The 19,237-nt window shown below is 43.9% G+C and overlaps 1 protein-coding gene across 3 annotated transcripts in view; it reads left to right on the forward strand.

Annotated features, from left to right (window-relative positions):
* The window catches only part of ubr4 (ubiquitin protein ligase E3 component n-recognin 4), a 70,136-nt gene extending 51,353 nt beyond the window's left edge, over nucleotides 1-18,783 (forward strand). For all 3 annotated transcript variants that reach the window (XM_088616891.1, XM_088616892.1, XM_088616893.1), the window contains 23 exons: nucleotides 1,063-1,172; nucleotides 1,481-1,622; nucleotides 2,140-2,221; nucleotides 2,933-3,106; nucleotides 3,366-3,487; nucleotides 3,830-4,027; nucleotides 4,456-4,536; nucleotides 4,822-4,909; nucleotides 5,349-5,476; nucleotides 5,960-6,067; nucleotides 6,637-6,756; nucleotides 7,213-7,403; nucleotides 7,630-7,803; nucleotides 7,981-8,080; nucleotides 8,514-8,732; nucleotides 9,135-9,248; nucleotides 9,409-9,551; nucleotides 9,989-10,114; nucleotides 10,544-10,738; nucleotides 11,339-11,563; nucleotides 15,592-15,682; nucleotides 16,933-17,095; nucleotides 17,543-18,783. In XM_088616891.1, coding sequence (XP_088473017.1) covers nucleotides 1,063-1,172; nucleotides 1,481-1,622; nucleotides 2,140-2,221; nucleotides 2,933-3,106; nucleotides 3,366-3,487; nucleotides 3,830-4,027; nucleotides 4,456-4,536; nucleotides 4,822-4,909; nucleotides 5,349-5,476; nucleotides 5,960-6,067; nucleotides 6,637-6,756; nucleotides 7,213-7,403; nucleotides 7,630-7,803; nucleotides 7,981-8,080; nucleotides 8,514-8,732; nucleotides 9,135-9,248; nucleotides 9,409-9,551; nucleotides 9,989-10,114; nucleotides 10,544-10,738; nucleotides 11,339-11,563; nucleotides 15,592-15,682; nucleotides 16,933-17,095; nucleotides 17,543-17,607 — 3,159 coding nt within the window. In that variant the 3' untranslated portion in view covers nucleotides 17,608-18,783. The remainder of the gene's footprint in view (nucleotides 1-1,062; nucleotides 1,173-1,480; nucleotides 1,623-2,139; nucleotides 2,222-2,932; nucleotides 3,107-3,365; nucleotides 3,488-3,829; nucleotides 4,028-4,455; nucleotides 4,537-4,821; nucleotides 4,910-5,348; nucleotides 5,477-5,959; nucleotides 6,068-6,636; nucleotides 6,757-7,212; nucleotides 7,404-7,629; nucleotides 7,804-7,980; nucleotides 8,081-8,513; nucleotides 8,733-9,134; nucleotides 9,249-9,408; nucleotides 9,552-9,988; nucleotides 10,115-10,543; nucleotides 10,739-11,338; nucleotides 11,564-15,591; nucleotides 15,683-16,932; nucleotides 17,096-17,542) is intronic.
* Nucleotides 18,784-19,237: the final 454 nt, after the last annotated feature.

A 19,237-nucleotide genomic window follows, 5' to 3' on the forward strand; every position in this document is an offset into this window, starting at 1 on the left:
CCCCAGCTTGCTCTCCATGAGACACACAAAGACAGGGAGAGAAGCTAGGGGTCAGAGCGCAGGGTCAGACATTTATACAGAGCCCCTGGAGCTGCTGGGGTTAAGGGCCTTGCTCAGGGTCCCAACGAAGTAGGATTTCTATGCCAGCCACAGGATTTGAACCAGCAACCTTTCAGCCACAGTGCCACCACTCCGCCCACAGATGTGTCAAAGTCAGAGTGCTGTGTTGAATGTAGTAAAAACTTTCTAAAACTTAGACTTTTAGCTTTGTTCCAACTGTGTAAGGATTGCAGGTCATTAAGAGTTAGAAAGTTCGTTAATGTTTTTGCATATACATTTTTCTTGTATTCACTTTGCATAAAGAGGTGCTTAAAGAAATGTGGTATGGGAAAGCAGTTACTCGTGAACTTTTACCGTAGTGGAATAGAAACTGTCCTCACTAGTGTTGTACATCAATACTGCAATGGCACAGGACTATAGGACTTGCATTAATTGGTGAGATTCACCCCATCTGCTGTCGCAATAAAGCCCAATCCATCATTCAGGATCACAACCATCCCGACCACAAACTGTTCTCCCCCTTGCACTCTGGCAAGTGGTACTGCACTATTAAAGCACAGACCACTAGGCTTAAGAACAGATTCTACCCTACTGCAGTACGCATCCTCAACAGCTGACTGCTGTGCCTCAGACTCGGTACACATCTGCACTCTGCACCTTTTGCATGGTGTGCTATGTTTCTTTCTCACTACTACATACCTGTGATCTCACAACATATTTATTGTTCCTGTTATTATGTTTGTAATTTGCTAGTAAGAATTCCAATGTACATGTGTATATGGCAATAAACTCCTCTACTGTACTCTTTGCATATGTGGCTGCTTCCGACTCTGTACTTTTTGAGTGCAACTATGTAAATGGCTGATGTTTTTCTAAAAACCGTTGGATGTAAGACTGGTGCCCGTGTTTTTGAAAACAATTTGTACTCAAATACCCAATTCTGTTGTAAGATGGCAGGCAGTCACTGTAGCAAATCACAGGAGTGTGCCTTTTGTCTTCCAGGTCCTTTTCACTCCTGCCACCCAGGCAGCCCGGCAAGCAGCCTGCACCATCGTGGAGGCCCTGACCACCATCCCCAGCCGCAAGCAACAAGTCCTGGACCTGCTCACCAGGTACTGCCCTGCTGCCAGACCTGCAAGGAGGAAACAGCCAGTGGCAGCTAAACCTGTTCAGAAAACAAGACCTTCTTGAACGTCTCCCATCTTTCTGCATGGTTGGCTTCTGCTTCTGATCTGCTCCTTGTGACCAAGTGGAAGCAGATGCGCTAGTGCACAAGTCTGTGTGTCCATCAGACTTCGGTGGTGTTTTGCAGATCTGTTTTTGTTGTGAAGTGTCATGGAAGACTTCAAAACCTAAAGGTGTGGGCTGTTGGCATTCAGGTTGACATTTTTTTAAGCTTGTTTTTTTGCTCTTCTTCCAGCTACCTGGACGAGCTCAGTATCGCAGGGGAGTGTGCAGCTGAGTACTTGGCTCTTTACCAGAAGCTCATTAAGCCAGCCCACTGGAAGGTGTATCTGGCAGCTCGGGGAGTCTTGCCATACATTGGCAACCTCATTACCAAGGTATTTCAGTGCCTGTTAAATGCTGTCAGGGTTGTTAAGGTGTTTGCTAATCATTTCATTCCTTCCCGTCAAGAATTTGTCCACTGAGGATGCATTTTCTTTAAAGACCTAGGAGGAGATTTCAGTTTCAAGTTTCAAGGAGCTGATTCACACCAAAAATGAAAGCTAACTGTTACCAGCACTTCCTAGATTCTGAAACATTACAAGGTTGTGGGTTTGAGTAGAATGAATGACATGTAGTTTAAGACTATTGCGAGCTTAGTTGTGAGTGAAGGTTTTGATATAATTTGGCCTATCATTTTAGGTGATCTAATTTAAAATGAGTATACATTGCAGAGTTCTTCGTTTATTGATATATACGTGGGCTTGCCACACTTGTTCAGAATAACTGCCTGTAATAAAATGTGCAGAATTATCTTTATCTTTCCGAGGAAGTCTCCTTCGATGGGGCAGAAATGTTGAGGGAAGGAGGGAGGTCCTTTAGGCTGGTAATGTAGTGGATTTGTTTCTCTCCCAGGAAATTGCCCATCTTCTGGCCCTGGAAGAGGCCACTCTCAGCACTGACCTGCAGCAAGGCTATGCCCTCAAGAGTCTGACAGGTGAGGCACGCAGAGGACCAGATCTCCTCATTCACTGGTGCGGCAGGGCATGACCTACTCCTTACCATGTTCTAACAAGTTAAACACAACACTGACTATATGCCTATACCACAAGCTAATACTATTCCTAGTTGAGAACATTATCCTCTGAGCCGTAGAAAATGCCAGTCATTTCTAGTGAGAAGAACTATTAAAAGTGTTGCTCCTGGAATACATATCAGTATCATGTAATGCATCACAGTATATGTGAATGTATCTTGAATGACAGTGTTATTCAGTCAGTGGGCAGAGTGGTGGTACTGTGGCTGAGGATCTGCGCCTGTGGATGGAGGGTAGCCGGCAGAGGAATCCTACTCTGTTGGGCCCCTGAGCAAGGCCCTTAACCCCAGCTGCTCGAGGGGGGGCCATATAAATAGCTGACCCTGCGCTCTGACCCCAAGCTTCTCTCCCTGTCTGTGTGTCCCATGGAGAGCAAGTTGGGGTATGTAAAAAGTCACATTCCTAATGCAAGAAATTGTATATGGCTAATAAAGTGATCTTATCTTTAGGATAAGATCTTATCTTTATTCGCTAGGGAGATGACTGGGGAGGGGAGTATTTGAGAGTGCTCAAAAATACGTCTCCGCTGTAATAAGCAAAATCCGTAGAGTACAAACGGGTAGGAGCGTGGGCCAGCAGAAGGTGATGGAGGCGCCTTTTCCTTTCTGGCAGGCCTGCTGTCCTCCTTCGTGGAGGTGGAGTCCATCAAGCGGCACTTCAAGAGTCGGCTGGTTGGGACGGTGCTGAACGGCTACCTGTGCCTGAGGAAGCTGGTGGTGCAGAGGACCAAGCTGATAGACGAGACCCAGGACATGCTGCTGGAGATGCTGGAGGACATGACCACAGGTGACCACCTGCCACCGGCACATCCGCCCAACGCCCTCTGCCCACAATTGTGACTGCTGAAGAACTGACCTTCTGCAGTTTCTCTTTTAAAGTGAACATTTCAACAGTATTTGAATCGCCCCGTTCTGGGTTTCCAGTGTTCACTCCCATCACTCAACATGGTGTGCAAAAAATGAGTCGTTGCATCCAGATGCCTCAAAACAAATTGGTATTTAAACTCGGAAGATTCAGGTGGAAATAAACATTTTTATTTCTTTAGGAACGGAATCAGAAACCAAGGCCTTCATGGCTGTATGCATTGAAACCGCCAAGCGCTACAGTCTAGACGATTACAGGACCCCAGTGTTCATCTTCGAGAGGCTCTGCAGTATCATCTACCCTGTGAGTGGCTTTTCTTTCTGGATAGACCTTTCCGCACCTATGAGAGAGAAAACCAAGGGAAAATCAGTTTGAGTTCCTGTCAGCGCTTTTTCCTCTGCTTTTGTTCATGTCGGGCTTCCTTGCGTTGTCGCATTGGTGAGCAATGTGTACCTTCTGTGATCAGCCCTGTCAGCTCGTGTTCCAGGAATGGTCTGCCACTGTCTGAGGTGTGTCACTCCTGGCTTGAGCAGGAGCTTAAAGAGCTGTGATTTGTTTTGCTCCTCCGTAGCCAAGAGCTAGCTGAACTGAGACTTGACCTGAACTGGCCGCTGTTCCCCTCATTGTGTCACCCTCTCCCCCCAGGAGGAGAACGAAGTGACCGAGTTCTTCGTGACGCTAGAGAAGGACCCGCAGCAGGAGGACTTCCTGCAGGGCCGCATGCCAGGGAACCCCTACAGCAGCAATGAGCCTGGCATCGGGCCGCTCATGAGGGACATCAAGAACAAGATCTGCCAGGACTGCGACCTGGTGGCCCTGCTGGAGGACGACAGTGGCATGGAGGTACCGTCAGACACCGGCCTGCCACTCGGTGCCCACTCTGGCACAGTCTGCGCTGTTTCAGAAATCTGCAGAAACTCTATTCTGTGTTTTTGCGCCTATTGCAAACCTTCCTCTTGTTGTTGGTAGAGAAGCAATCATTTTAATGAAAGAATAATATCCAGTTAGTGCACCTCAAGAAACCAAATCTTGTTTGTGACAACTCCTTGCCACTAGTACTTAGAACCCTTTTGCATGTTATTTAGATGGTTGTCCTGTTTTTAACTGAAATGCAGTGCTAGTAACATTTTAAATGCTGGTATGAAGTGTTATTCCTGTTTATTTCAGTGCTTTGAAAATGAGTTTTAGGCTTAGCCTACATTCCCTTAGTATAGAAATAAGTTTTACAAAGCATGCAGCTTGTCTAAAATATTTTTTATTTCTTGCCCTAGCTGTTGGTGAATAATAAAATCATTAGTTTGGACCTCTCGGTTGCTGAAGTTTATAAGAAGGTCTGGTGCCCTACTAATGAGGTAAGTGCCAAGACTTATGGGTTTTGCCTCATTTTCTCAGGTGTCTGTTTTTAAATAGGTTTCTGTATCAGGCCCTGATAAAATGCATACACTGAAATAACGCATGCATTCAGCATTACTGGAGTGTACCCTCTATTAAAAAAACTAGTAATATCCAGAATGTAATTGCATATACCTGTGTAGTAAAAAAAAATCTTTCAAAATCTTTAGCAGGTGGCTCTTCCACTGAGGTCCCTGTAGTTTGCTTTAGTCTCTCTTTGACTGCAGTTCAATTTGCGTCTACAGGGAGAGCCAATGCGAATCATCTATCGTATGAGGGGGCTGCTGGGGGATGCCACAGAGGAGTTCATTGAGTCCCTGGACTCCACTACAGGTACTGGAGTTATGAGAGAATACATTACACAGCATACTGTACACTCATTCAACAAAACTTCTCTGCATTTCCTTTGCCTATCTCATCTCTGGCTCCTGTGCCTGAGGCATGCTTTCCATGAAAAAAAATAATTTTAATGCTAGAATTGGTTTGACAGCTTTTGCATTCATATTAATTTTTACAATAGCATATATGTTAAAGATAATCAGGATTCATGTCAAGCAGCTATTCCATTAATATGATTTGTATTTGAGTGCTTTGTACTGATGTAGTCATTAATACTAAGGTTCTAGAATGGTGAGTTTACAGAGCTTACTTCCGTCTTATTAAATGTGTTTCTCCTTTCAATTCTAGTTTGTTGTGACAGTTTTGTCTGTAGCTGTGATGCTAGACTCTGTGACCCGAGTGCACTAATGGCTGTCCTGTTGCTGCTTTGCAGATGAAGAGGAGGATGAGGAGGAAGTGTATAAGATGGCAGGAGTGATGGCACAGTGTGGAGGTCTGGAGTGCATGCTCAACAGACTGGCAGGGATCAAGGATTTCAAGCAAGGGAGACACCTGCTCACCGTGAGTGTGTGTGCTGTAGATGGGGAACTCACCCCCATTCCAATGTCATTGTTAGGAATCTGATTCAGTGCACTATGTACTGGTTCCTTAAGCCCTAATGCTTAACTCTGTAGACTTTTTTTTTATGTATTATACTTGCCCGTTTCCAATATTATTGTAATTACATTTAAATAAATGGTCATTCTATGGCGACTGGTGGTTGCACTTTATCTTCATGTAGAAGATGAAATTTACAAATGTGCAGTCATTCCCATAGCCACATGGAAGTTTGTCGTCTCGAGTAGCTAGTATAACACTGGTGACCCATCATGGCATTGCCCAGACAACAGTGATCTGCAGTTAAAAGAAATTTAGAAAAAGATTTTAATATAAACTATCAGTTTTCAGCAATTGTTTGGTTTGATGCCTCATTTTAAGAAAGCAGGCGCATCTTTCTGAAAGGCTGCACCCCAGGAATATGCTCTAAGCTCTCTCCCCCCCCAGGTCTTGCTGAAGCTGTTCAGTTTCTGTGTGAAAGTGAAGATCAACCGACAGCAGCTGGTCAAGCCAGAGATGAACACTCTGAACGTCATGCTGGGCACGCTGAACCTGGTGAGACTGACACTCTCCACCCTGCTCCCACTGGTCCAGTTCGGTAACAACCTGCCCACTGCACAACATACTGCAGAGGCACTGGTTGAGTGTGCTACTGCTTGTCCAACCACCAGAAAGCTTAAGTTATTGCTGAAACTATATTACACACGCAAGGGAGAATGCAGTAGTGCTTTGGACTGAATACTTCGGATGGCTTGTGGAAGCAATCTAACCCTATTGTAACAATTGAAAATGGTTGCTTAGGGCATCTAATCTTATCTTTGTGCTGATGCACTAGGATCTGTGCTGCAGTGCTTCCTTGTGATTGCCATGGTTTATATGTAGGGGTTATATAAATGGCATGCAGGTACAGTATGTGTGAACTGAAAATGTGTACTAAAGGAGTAAGAGTACTACACTATTTTTTTTTGTAGTGTACTTCGGGAGGTTAGTTCCATTTTATGAACTGATTTTTGATTTAGATATTTCTTAGTTTTCTTCAAAGTCTTGAAGGGGGGTGGGCTCACCACCGTGATGTCATCTACATCATCAGTAGATGCTTGTGCTGATGTGTATAATTGTTGCAGGCTTTGGTGGCTGAGCAGGAGAGTAAAGACAGTGGAGGAGCCTCCATTGCAGAGCAGGTCCTCAGCATAATGGAGATCATCCTGGACGAAGCCAACGCTGAAACAGTGTCTGAAGACAAGGTGAGGTTGTTTTTCCTCTTCCTCATATGTTCCATCTACAGGCCTTGGGACAGGTAACCAGATCTCATTCTACAGATGATTGAAGTGAATACGCTAGTACTGTGCTGGGAAATGAGATGAGTAACTGCCTTTCATTTTTTCTCTTTTGCACATACGTTTTGCTTTTTTGAATGGAGCACTTCTCACCTTGCCTTATTTGATGTCTGTCACATTGTCCATTGTCTGGCATTATCAGTATTTTAAGAGCAGGTTTATAATATTGAAATGAGGAATAGTTGCAAGCAGAACTATCACAGGGGCACATGTTTGTGATACAACAATCCAGATAATTCTGGGTTGGCTGCAAAAAAAAATATTTAAAAGCTTCATTCAAGGCTTCAAATAGTAAAACTCACCAGCTGATGTATAAAAATGGCCTTACACCTAATACTCATACCTTTTTTCCTTCTCTGGCAGGGTAACCTACTGTTGACAGGAGACAAAGACCAACTGGTCATGCTGCTGGACCAGATCAACACTCCCTTTGTGCGTTCCAATCCCAGTGTGCTGCAGGGCCTGCTCAGGATCATCCCATACCTGTCCTTTGGAGAACTGGAAAAGATGCACATCCTGGTGGAACGTTTCAAGCCCTGCTGCAACTTTGACAAGTAAGAGCCTGCTTTCAACCATCAAGGATTCCAAGTCAAAGTGCTTTTTTAGTCATGTATAGTGTTCATAGGCGAAACAGTTTTAAGCTGCTTGTTGTTCTAAACATACCACAGGGGCAAGAGTTCCCACTGATCCTGCATGATTGATTACCACTAAGCCTGTCCCAGGCATGTCTTGTAATCATCACTGTTTTTTTTAAGCACCTTGTGATTGTGCTTTCTTCAGGTATGATGAGGAGCACAGCGCGGACGACAAGGTCTTCATTGACTGCTTCTGTAAGATTGCCGCTGGAATCAAAAACAACAGCAATGGCCACCAGCTGAAGGACCTGATCCTTCAGAAGGGAATCACTCAGAATGCACTGGACTACATGAAGAAGCATATCCCCAGCGCCAAAAAGTATGCATCAGAGAAATGCTTTAATGAATCCAACAAGCATGTTTGTAACTTGCAACAAGTCATCCTTAGCAAGACTTGGTTCCTTTTCTGATCTGCATTTTGCCTTTAGTTAGAAGCCAGTCACTATTCAGATGTGACCTTCTGGAGTCCTGCCCTGAAATCCTTGTCTTGTTTCAGTCTTGATGCTGATGTGTGGAAGAAGTTCCTCTCCCGTCCAGCGCTGCCTTTCATCCTGAGGCTGCTCCGCGGACTGGCCACCCAGCACCCCCCAACTCAGGTACAGCACTGTGGGCAGGGCCAGAGGAGCCACACTAAAGCTACAACGTATTTTTCCTACTGCTGAAATCAGGCTTAAAGGACACGTAGGGTTGTGAACCTCCACCTGAATGATCAGCCTGGCTACTACTGATTTAGCTCATTCTGCACAGCAACATAAGTGAAAGCTGTTGATAATTTCTAATTTCAGCAGTAAAGAATTTGAGAGAACTCTTATGTCGGTGATCTTCCTAGAAACAGGCATGAATTATCAGTTTCCTTTAAAAGCATCTTGCGATAAATATGCTTTTGATCATTCTGGGAATGGATGTTTTCAAGTGTGAAGTTGATGCATCTTAAAGATTCCTAAATCTCTCAGAGCTATGGGAACCAGAGTGCTGCCGTGTAGTGGTGGTCTTTTATCTCGTTTCCTCACCGTGTTCGTTTCTGCCCAGGTGTTAATCGGGACGGACTCCATCAGCAACCTGCACAAGCTGGAGCAGGTGTCGAGCGACGAGGGCATCGGCACGCTGGCCGAGAACCTGCTGGAGGCCCTGCGGGAGCACGCCGACGTCAACCTGAAGATCGACGCGGCGCGCCGGGAGACGCGGGCCGAGAAGAAGAGGATGGCCATGGCCATGAGGCAGAAAGCCCTGGGCACTCTGGGAATGACGGTGCGTGCCCTTTCCAGTGGCGCGAGAGAGAATGGCTTCTAGCCTCCTGGGTTTTATTGAACAGCTAGATGGAGTTGTGTAATGGTACTGAGCAAGGAGGGTGACATGTGCAATCTTCCAGTTCTATCCTCTGCAGGATTTGGGGAAAGTTCATTGTTTGATTAGCAGTTAATCGTTATACAATTAAGGTATTCGTTACACCAAACGTGGGCTTGATTTGGACAGGCGTATTCAGTGTTTAAGCTACTTTTAAGATTTAGATCTTTCTCTTCTGGATTACATGTCCGAAATTGCAGCATAACCTGATTCTTGACCATTGGGAATTTATTTTGAGTGTAACATCCCCTAGGCATGATCTGCTTGTAGTAAGACCACCGAAGAGTGTGCGCCCTTGTGTTTCAGACCAATGAGAAGGGCCAGGTTGTGACGAAGACTTCCTTACTGAAGCAGATGGAGGAGCTGATCGAAGAGCCAGGGTTGACATGCTGCATCTGCAGGGAAGGCTACAAGTTCCAGGTGTGTCTTCAGTGCGGGAAGAAGAGGGGAAACGGTTTCATTTTTATTTGGAATGTTTCCAATTGTTGTTTTCACATGCTTCCAGATGTCGCATTGGTGCGTGGTATATGCCATTTCCCCGAGTGTAGCTGCTGATGCTGTCATTTCTTTCTCTCCACAGCCCACAAAGGTCCTGGGTATTTACACCTTCACTAAGCGCCTGTCGCTGGAGGAGTTTGAGAACAAGCCCCGCAAGCAGCAGGGCTACAGCACTGTCTCGCACTTTAACATCGTCCACTACGACTGCCACTTAGCTGCTGTCAGGTACTGGGGAACGTCGCCAAGTCCTCTGCTTCAGCCCTTCAGCTGAACGGCTGTCCATTTTCTGTCTGGAGCAAAACCACCAGCTGTCACAAAAATGTACTAGTTTAGATTTCTGTAACTAAAACACTAAAGACGTGTCTTATTCATGTTATAGTGGTTGAGATTGACATTTCCCAGTCGCAGCACAAATTCTCAGGGATTTGATGTTTTTCTGGAGTATGCCAGTGACTGAATTCTTTCTTTCCTAATGCTCAGTGATGACTTTGGTCTTTCAAGTGTGATTCTCATCAAGCATGATTTTGTTACGCGTTCTTTGTACATTAATAAAAGAAATCAGTGTAATGGCAGGTCATGTTTCTCTTGCTGTGCTTGTTCTTTTCCCTGGAGAAGCTGGGAGGTTTGATCTCGGAATTGAGCCTCTCCCTCCTGTTTTGCAGGCTGGCGCGTGGGCGTGAGGAATGGGAGAGCGCCGCCCTGCAGAACGCCAACACCAAATGCAATGGCCTGTTGCCGGTGTGGGGGCCTCATGTGCCCGAGTCCGCCTTCGCCACCTGCCTGGCAAGGTCAGCTGAGCTCAGTCTCGCCGCTCCTCAGTCCTGCACGACAACCGTCGAAAACGGTTTTAAAACCTTAAAAAATCCGGAGAATAGTAACTGAGTTATCAAGGCTGATTGAGATTACTTGAGTCTTTCTAAATGACTCTTAAGTGCATTTTTTTTTTTTTTTTAAGATGAGCAAGGTGTTCTCTCAGTGCTAATACAAGCTGGGGTCTGCAAACTGTACCAGAACTAGAAAACAAAACTAGAAAGTTTAACATTTACAGAGTCGTGTTGTCGAGGCCTGTACTCCAGGCTGTTTAAACTTTCAGCTTCAGATGACAGTAGAACTACTTTCTACACAGAATAGTGAGTCTTGGAGTTTTCTTGACAAAAAGCAGACGTTGCCAGTGCTCATACCCCGAGTATTTCTCTGTCCTCCCCGTCTGCCCACAGGCACAACACGTACCTGCAGGAGTGCACCGGGCAGCGAGAGCCCACCTACCAGCTCAACATCCACGACACCAAGCTCCTGTTCCTGCGCTTCGCCATGGAGCAGTCCTTCAGCGTGGACACGGGCGGGGGCGGCCGCGAGAGCAACATCCACCTCATCCCCTACATCATCCACACCGTGCTCTACGTCCTCAACACGTAGGTGCCCGGCCTGTCGCTGTGAAAGACGCAGTCTGGCCACGCTGTCTGCCGGATCTCGAGTCTCCGCAGTGAGCTGCGGTCTTGGTTTTTGTGTGTTCATTTTTCTCGTGTGGAGGGCAGGCACACACACACCACTAATCCTCAAGGGCTGAAGGGTCTGCTGGATTTCATTCCACTCTTGATCTTAATTATCAAATTGAGTTTACTTTTGGTCTTAATCAGGTATGAATTAAAAATGTACCTTTAGATAGGCTTTTTTGTACCTTTTTTAATAGGCTTACCTATTAAGCCCACAGGGCTCCGGTGCTTGAAGATTGGAGCTCTCCACTGCTGGTCCCAGATTAACCCCTGACCCACAAGGTTTAGCTTGGACAAGCATTCAAACCCAGATCCTTTAGGAGAACCCCTGATCGGAATTGCTTTGGGGAACCGAGCTTGATAAACCTTGCAATGTCAAACAAGCTTCATGGAATTGGAGATGGGAACTAGTTTGAAGGGTGGTTCTAGTCTGTCATTGATAACTGGGACCGGGACTAGCCCTGCCCCAGGGGTACGCCCGTGGAAACGGGGTGTCTGATGGCCGTGTTGCCGTGGCAGGACGCGAGCCACGTCGCGGGAGGAGAAGAACCTGCAGAGCTTCCTGGAGCAGCCGCGGGAGAAGTGGGCGGAGAGCGCGTACGAGGTGGACGGGCCGCACTACCACACCGTGCTGGCGCTGCACGTCCTGCCGCCCGAGCGCTGGAGGGCCAGCCGCGTGGAGGTGCTGCGCCGCCTGCTCGTCGCCGCGCACGCCCGCAAGGTCTCCCCGGGGGGCGCCACCAAGTAAGTCCCGTCCTTTGCTGTGGAACATGGGAAGAAAAAGACCAGCGTTGTGTGTACTATGACAGGGGAAGCGCCTCGGCGCTGCTCCTGTATAATGCTGCAGGACGACGCGTCGCCTCCTCTTGTGTGGTGTGGTCGGAACTCCGCTGGGTGTGATGGCGGGCTCAGGGCTGCCCTCTCTGGGGAAGTTACATGGGTTTACTCCCACCTCCCAACATGCACGGCAGGCTTCCTCAGCTGCTCTAGTGGTCATTTGCCCCGGGGCGGGCGTGACCCCAGTGGCAGAGCAAACGGCATGATGTGCCATCTCCCAGTCACATCTGGAAGACTGCACTGCTGGCTCTGCCATCTGTGAGACTAGAGGGGCTGGGTTGCTCCAGAATGTCCTTAACATATAGGACACTGAAATAAGCTCAGGAGGATGACATGTTGTAATATACTTTCAGGAAATGTCATCTAATCTAAAAGTAGGACACTGCTTTTATTGTTCTCTATGCACTTTTTTAAAAAATGTATACCTTTTTAACTAATTTTTGTGCTATAGATTATTAGCTGTCCGTTTAAATCCATTCAAGTGCACATGTAAGAGAATCATTTGCATTTTATCACTTTAATTATACAATTTGTCAGTTTGTATTTAAAGAGGAATGATTAAATGTCATTTTTAGTGCGATCTGCCTTTAGCTCATTTTTGTCAAAAGATTAATAGGCTATTCTAAAAACATGGCTTCCTTCTATATCCTCCTGTAAACAAGCTATTACTTCAAGTCAGTAAATCATCATCTTCTGTCCATGAACCACCCCGCAGCATAAATTGTTATCCAGACATTTTGCAGTGCACTCTCTACGGCCTCTTCTGTCTTGGTCCTAGTGTCTGATTGTTAAACATTTCTGAGACAAGTTTTCTTCTCAAGCAACTGGCTTATCCAAGACCCTATCATTTCATAAATCTAAAGGTTCTACTCTGTTACTCACAGCAATTAATCGTGGAAGTATTTAACTTGAAGGAAAATTCTTTTTTAAGCCATGGCACAAAAAGCAGTATATGCAAGTATGCTAAGTTATAAAATACAAATATTTCGCTGCATTGCAAACACAAATCAGTGTGGTGCACTGTAAACGAGTAATTTTTCTAAATCATTTATTAATTGGTGATCTCCAGAACTTGCTTGCATTAAAAAATTGCAGAGGTCCATTGTGCAGTACACCCTGGTGGACCACAAAGCTTGAATATTTTATTTTCAATTTAGTACCTGTTAAAATCAAAGACTGTGGTTTCCCTTCTGAAATTGATTATTTCTGAAAAGATATGTTGTTCCAATATCTTTGTTCAACTTGCAACTTCCATTCATCTGCAGAGATTGCAAGGTGGCTGTTAAACGTGTCAAAAGTCTCCTGTTCACATGAGACTCCAGCTGCTTGGCTGAAAAAGGGCGAAACCACAATGAAAACGTTCATTGGAAATATGATCGTTTCACCAGCTGGGTAGTTGTTATAATAGCTTTAAAAAAAAAAATTCCCTGTGGAAGCAACATGTCCCCATATGACTTTCTTTTGTGACGGTTTGTTTTTCCTTACTCTGATGTCCTTACTCTGCTTTGAAGAGCAGTTGGTGGATCAGTTTTTCTTGGTTAGGATTTTTGTGGAGATATCAAAGTTTGTACATTGCAAGCTCTTCAGTTCTGCAGCCTGCACTTTTCACGATCTGATCTGAACTCAGCTATTTTTGTAAGATCAATGAAAGATTTGATGGACTGAACTGTACCCTACCTGTTACTATTGTCTTGTGATCTTGATCTGTGTTAAATGTTTTGCTTAAGATCATTCCAAGAGACCAACTTCACCAGTGTTTTTTTAATCAATAAAGCTTTTAGGTTTCCATTAATGCAGGACTAAACTAATCTATAATCTGTGCACAGCAGCTGCCTGATTTCTTTTTGTTGTATTGTTTTTAATGGATCTCTGCTTTTTCACTGCTGTTAAAATGTGCAAGAACATAAGATCAATGGACTTAACGGGTGAACCTTTCTAGGGGATTCAGTTTTTTCCTCCTGTAGATTTCTCTGGCAATGCAGACCCATTCTGACGTGGTGAGAAATAAACTGCAGTAGTTTATATGTCCATAATGACCCTCTTCTCTATTGCTTTCCAGACAGTAAATACTCTTTCCCACAGTCCATTCAGGTTTTTCCTTGTGACAGTTCGCCAAATAGGTTTAGCATCACATAACTAAAACACATCCACTAATAGCCCTGAAACAAGAAAGCCTGTGGATCTCAAGAGCTTCTCAGATTTCTGGTTTAAAGAGCTAGAAGATGCAAAGAAGACTTACAGAATGGGCATTTTCGCTGCTTGCTTTTGGCCAGCCTTGTGTGGAAGAATAGTTTTAAGTGCCTAGGACAGGCAGCAGCTTTGTCATAGCTTCACCAGCTAGAGACTACATTATTCTTGAATAATAAATGAGGCATTGACATTAATGAAAGCAGAGAGCTTTCTTCCTCCCCTGACAGATCTGAGGGGTAAGGCAGTGGTTATCTTTTCATCTATAGGTCCTAAATAAATCTGGAGGTCATAACCTTTGCCTGTTACTGCAGAGGGATTTCATTTTCAGGTGTATATTTCAGACGTCTTGGCATGAAATTGTCTGGATTTAGGGAGCCTTTTTTTACAGCCATTGACAATGTCAGATATGCAGCAAAATTAACAGGTTACAGGTTGGCTGATAATATAATAATATATTTGAAAATATATCGTAAACCCTGCACTGTGAAGTAGTGAAATCTGGTACGCACACAAATGGAACAGTACATAGGGGTACTAGAGATTTTACACTGTTAGAATGGCCTGAGTGTACTGTTGTCCATTAACTGTTGTCCTGCGGTGTCATTTGTATGCATACTAAAATTCTTTGTTCTTCAGTGCATAGCATTGACTGTACACATTTTTGCATATGATAGCTTGCTTTATAAACCTGTCTTTTCTTCATTGCTTAAATACATGTCCTGCAGTGGGGATACATATTTAACTGACAGGTCAGTAGTACGATGCCTCTGTGACAGAGTCAATACAAGATCCAGCCCTTCTTTGATAAAGCAAGAATTTTTAACATGTTTGTTGCTGAAGAAAACCCTGATCATACCCTGATGTTAGTGCTCATCCGGATTCAGTGGGTATTTCTTGTGCGTGGGGACTTAAACAGAGACTTCACGTTGTACACTGCAGACAGAATCACGGCGCTGTAAACCTTGATTCACGTGCTGAAGTGAAACTGGTACCCACCCACAAAGCAGGTACAACGTGCCACTTATGATACAGTTACAAAAATAATTAAGATAATTACATGCTACAATAAAACAAGTATTTTGTATCAAGTCCAAAATTCCACCTTAAGCCCTTCCCTTGTATCTTTTCAGTAAAAGTTACATAATGTTAGGACCTCACCTCAGGCACGGGTGTATACTGTATTTACAGTAGACAACGGCCAACTTCTTTTGAGATAGATGTCTTGCATTGTTGTTGAGCTGTTATAGATAATCAACAGAGTGCACTGAAGAGCTAAAGAGGTCAATCCCAGCTAAACTGAAAAGAGTGGAGTTTAGTATTCTGTCTCAGGTTGTATTTCTGTATGATGAGCAACACATATGGTGCATCAGTCACTGACTTGTGACATCTATAGAAACCTGTTAAGAAACTGATCTTTTGGCCAGCATTGTATATGCTGACATCATGGAAGAATTGTTTAAACCTTTTACTTCTCGATGTTCTCCATGCCAATTTTAAACACTGAAATGAGAGAATGCGTATATAACGGGGTTTTGTGTAAAGTCTACGAACAGCCATCAGACTTTGAAACTTCAGTGTAAGACTGTGGCCTCGCACCGAGGACATTTTTTTTTTATTTCCTGTGGAAGAGTTTTCTAGAAAGCTGTAGCTGGAACTAAAGACTGAGTGAGGTTGTGGTCTGTCGAACGGAGAGTGTGTTTTTGCGCCAGGGGTTTGACTGAGCCACGCGCTGTGATGTCTTTCAGACTGACAGACAAAGCTGTGAAGGAGTACGCAGTGTACCGCTCTCCTCTTCTCTTCTGGGGCCTGGTGGACCTCATTTACGATATGTTTAAGGTAAGGAGGGACCTTTTCATAGAAACCCTGTGGGCGAAGAAATTGCCCTACTGGTTCTCTCATAATGCCTAGTGTCCGATGTGATCTGCTGTTTATGAGTTAACTTTAGCACAAGAAAGAGACGGTCAGCAGTGACCTAGCGACAGAATTGTTTACGATGAAAGTGGAAGCTGTAATTCCTCTTTGCCGTCATGACGATCTGCTGCCAAAGGCAGTCGACCTCTTTTGATTGACATGCGTTTCCCTGCAATTGTCTCTCCTTGTGTATGAAGTAATGCTGAGGAATGTCTTTCGACTCCCAGCTTTGGTCAAAATCTTTTTTTAAAAAATATGTACAGTAAAGCTTCCAGGAATAAAAAAAACTTGGAAATGAGATTGGAACTGTGTAAACAATCTTTTTAAGCAGGTTATCCCTTTGCATTTCTTCATTTAAATTAAATAGGTCTATCACATGGTACTGAAAAATAAGATGGTTTTATTATGTGATAGCAATGATTCCAGTGAAGGCTTATATTTAACAATATCACATCTCTAGTCTTAACTATTCTAACAAAGCTTTTTCACTACAGTAATCAAGAGCGCTCTTCTCAAACAAACGTGCCCAAACAGCTCAGAGATTCACTGATAATTCAATGTCAAAGGTTTGACTTTGCAGCTACATCTTTTAATAGGGGATTTGCCATTAGGAGCTTTACTGTCAAGTAGGGTTCATTGTTTTGTTTGTTTTTTTAGGTATCTTAAGCAGCTTTCATGCTGAGCAATTGTTTTTTTAGAAAACATTTTAAGCATTTTTAAGTTGTTTTTTACAGACTGTCACAAGCAGCAGGCATCACGCCTTGTTTTGTGACACAATTTAAACACGCATGGTGTCAGTTCCATAACAGAGCAGTTAATGCACAGAACTGCTTTATAATCAGTTTTCCCCCAACTGGAGTTCAGTTTCCTCCTTAGTCTGACACTGCAGCTGAAGAGGGATTCTCCAGACAGGTTTCACGATAGCTTTGAATTGTCTACTGATGCCAGGGGCTGGGCACAGTGTTAATTTCTTCCAGGTAAGGCTGGTCTTTGTGAATGAAGGCAGGGAACTCCTGGGGTGCCAGTGGGCACACCAGGTAAGCTGTGGCAAAGTCAATCCATTGTCATGGCATTGCTCAGCTGGCTATTCGAGAAGAACACTGCTCTTGCCAGTGTCTGACCCTACATAAATACAGAATTCCTGCCCTGACATTACTGCCTTTGTTCTTCAACAGAAAGTGCCCACCAGCAATACAGAGGGAGGCTGGTCCTTCTCCCTGGCAGAGTATGTGCGGCACAACGACATGCCCATCTATGAGGCCTCAGAAAAGGTGCTGCGCACCTTTCAGGAAGAGCTCATGCCCGCGGAGTCCTTCTCTGAATTCCTGGATGTTGTAGGTCAGTAACAGACAACTGTGGTGTTCGTGAAGTAGCAGAAGGATTTAGCAATCAGGACTGCCTGACGTTTTTATAAGTAGACAATTTTTATTAACACTGTGATGAGACACGATTAAGGTAGATTTATATAAGTGAGGGAATTGCAAGATCTATTTCATATCTGATTCTTATTAAGAAATATCTTCCTCCCAATGTTGATACTAACTGGTTTCTCTTGACTGAAAATATCCTTATAATTTGGAACAGTGATCTACAAAGTCCATTTTGGTTGCAGCCAAACTAATATCATAAAGGGAACCAAAAGCTTTTACTTTGTTTAGGATAATGCTCGGTACACATCTGGATTATGTGTTCCTAACAGCAATGCACTGTAGCTGTCACATAGATCTTTTGTAAGAGGCAGCTGCCGACACCATCTTAAAAATGACTTAATCCCCGTTTTGCCAGGACTGCTGTCTGAAATCCCAGACCCTGATGGCTTCCTGCAGGACCTTCTCAACTCTGTGCCCTGAGTGTGTGATTCCACAGAAGAACCCTGCCACACTGGACCTCTGACTTCTCTGCGCTGGTGTCTGGTCACCAGGGCTCTGCGGCAGGCACCTCCCAGGGTACCCCTGAGTTTTGGGGCTGACCTCTCTTTCAGCACACACAACCTCCATTGCGCAAGACTTTCATTTCAGCAGCCTTCAGTTTTGTTTTGTTTTTTCGGAATTCTCTTGAAACGTAACTCTTAAAACAAGAAAGCCTTAAGAGTTTATGCATTCAGAACCGTAAAGGTTCATGTAACAACACACAAATCAAAGATTCACCCCCATGTTGACTGATCCAACATTGCGGGTCACTAGCAAATGTGGACCCACAAATTTAGTCTAATTTGATCAGTGCATAGACGTTTTCATTTAAAGAATATAAATAAAGCTCTGAGAAGCTGGAGAAAAGGTTTCCTTTGAAATCACAGGACCCTGATCTCTGTCCTGTGTCCTTCAATTTTTTCCTTGGTTTTTACAGTGGTGTCATTGGACTCGACTCTGACTTGTTAAAATTCTGTTTTTTATGTTTAAAAAGCAGCATGCGTGTGTAGGTGTTTCTTATTTACAAAAAAAAGGAGAGAAAAACAAAAACAGACAAAAAATGGTTTGTTTTTAAAATTTAACAATATATTACCCAGTTTTAGTGAAATGACATGTTTTGACGTGCCCTACAATTTCTATTGCTGGTGCTGTAGCACTGTCCTGAAGAAGGAAATTAAGAAATGGCCTGTTCTCTGTTTAAAAGGAGTTCTTTTTTTTGTGGGGGAGTAGTTATTTGGTTTGGTTTCAATTTAGGCTCTGATCTCCCCTCTCCAGCCCAGAGCTCCACCCAGTTTTTGTTCCCTCTGCAAATTGTCTTGAGTTCAGAATATAAAAATATCCAATGGAAGAATCAAGCTGATATTTTATTAATGTTTTTGCAAGTATGGTGCCACTGAGTACATTCTCAGTGATAAGGGAATTCTATACAAGAAAAGTATACATATATGCAAATTTTCAAAGGGCACCGTTGTACTCAAAGCTGAATGCATGGTGTAAGGTTTGCTTCACACCTCATAGTGTTTTTTTTTTGCCTGTTCCTGCTGCGATAATGTGCAACTGTTGCTGGATGTTTGCTTTTTGGATTAGCTAAAAATTAATAAAGCTCTAATAACTGAGTGTCTGGCCAAATTTATTTGTGTATATTAGCCTGTTGTAATATCTCTCATCTCCCTCGTTCGTGAGCAGGTTTAGTCTGATTCATTTTCTTTCAGGCTAAAATGTGGTTGGGTGTTCCAGGAAAAGATGTGAATCTTTCACTTTTAACTCTCAGCTGTTCTAAGGATTTTTTTTAAATAGTCACAAAATAAAAAGAAAGCTGTTAAAATGCCTGGATTTGCTCAATTTGGCAGGAAATTCTGTAGTTAGAAGCAGCTAAGAGCTGGAAATTGTCAGGAGAACCAAAACAGACGGCACATCATTTTAAAGCTAATATGAGCTTTGATTGCAGCAAGTGCTCTCCTATGTGAGGGATTTGTCCTACAAGTGATTTCAGATGAGCTTCTTACTAAAGCCCTGCTCAAATATGACCTTAATTATTATTTCCTCCTTGATTACAGATTTACTGATGGAT

This window comes from Lepisosteus platostomus, chromosome 23 (assembly GCF_059453375.1).
Source record: "Lepisosteus platostomus isolate fLepPlt1 chromosome 23, fLepPlt1.hap1, whole genome shotgun sequence".
NCBI lineage: Eukaryota > Metazoa > Chordata > Actinopteri > Semionotiformes > Lepisosteidae > Lepisosteus > Lepisosteus platostomus.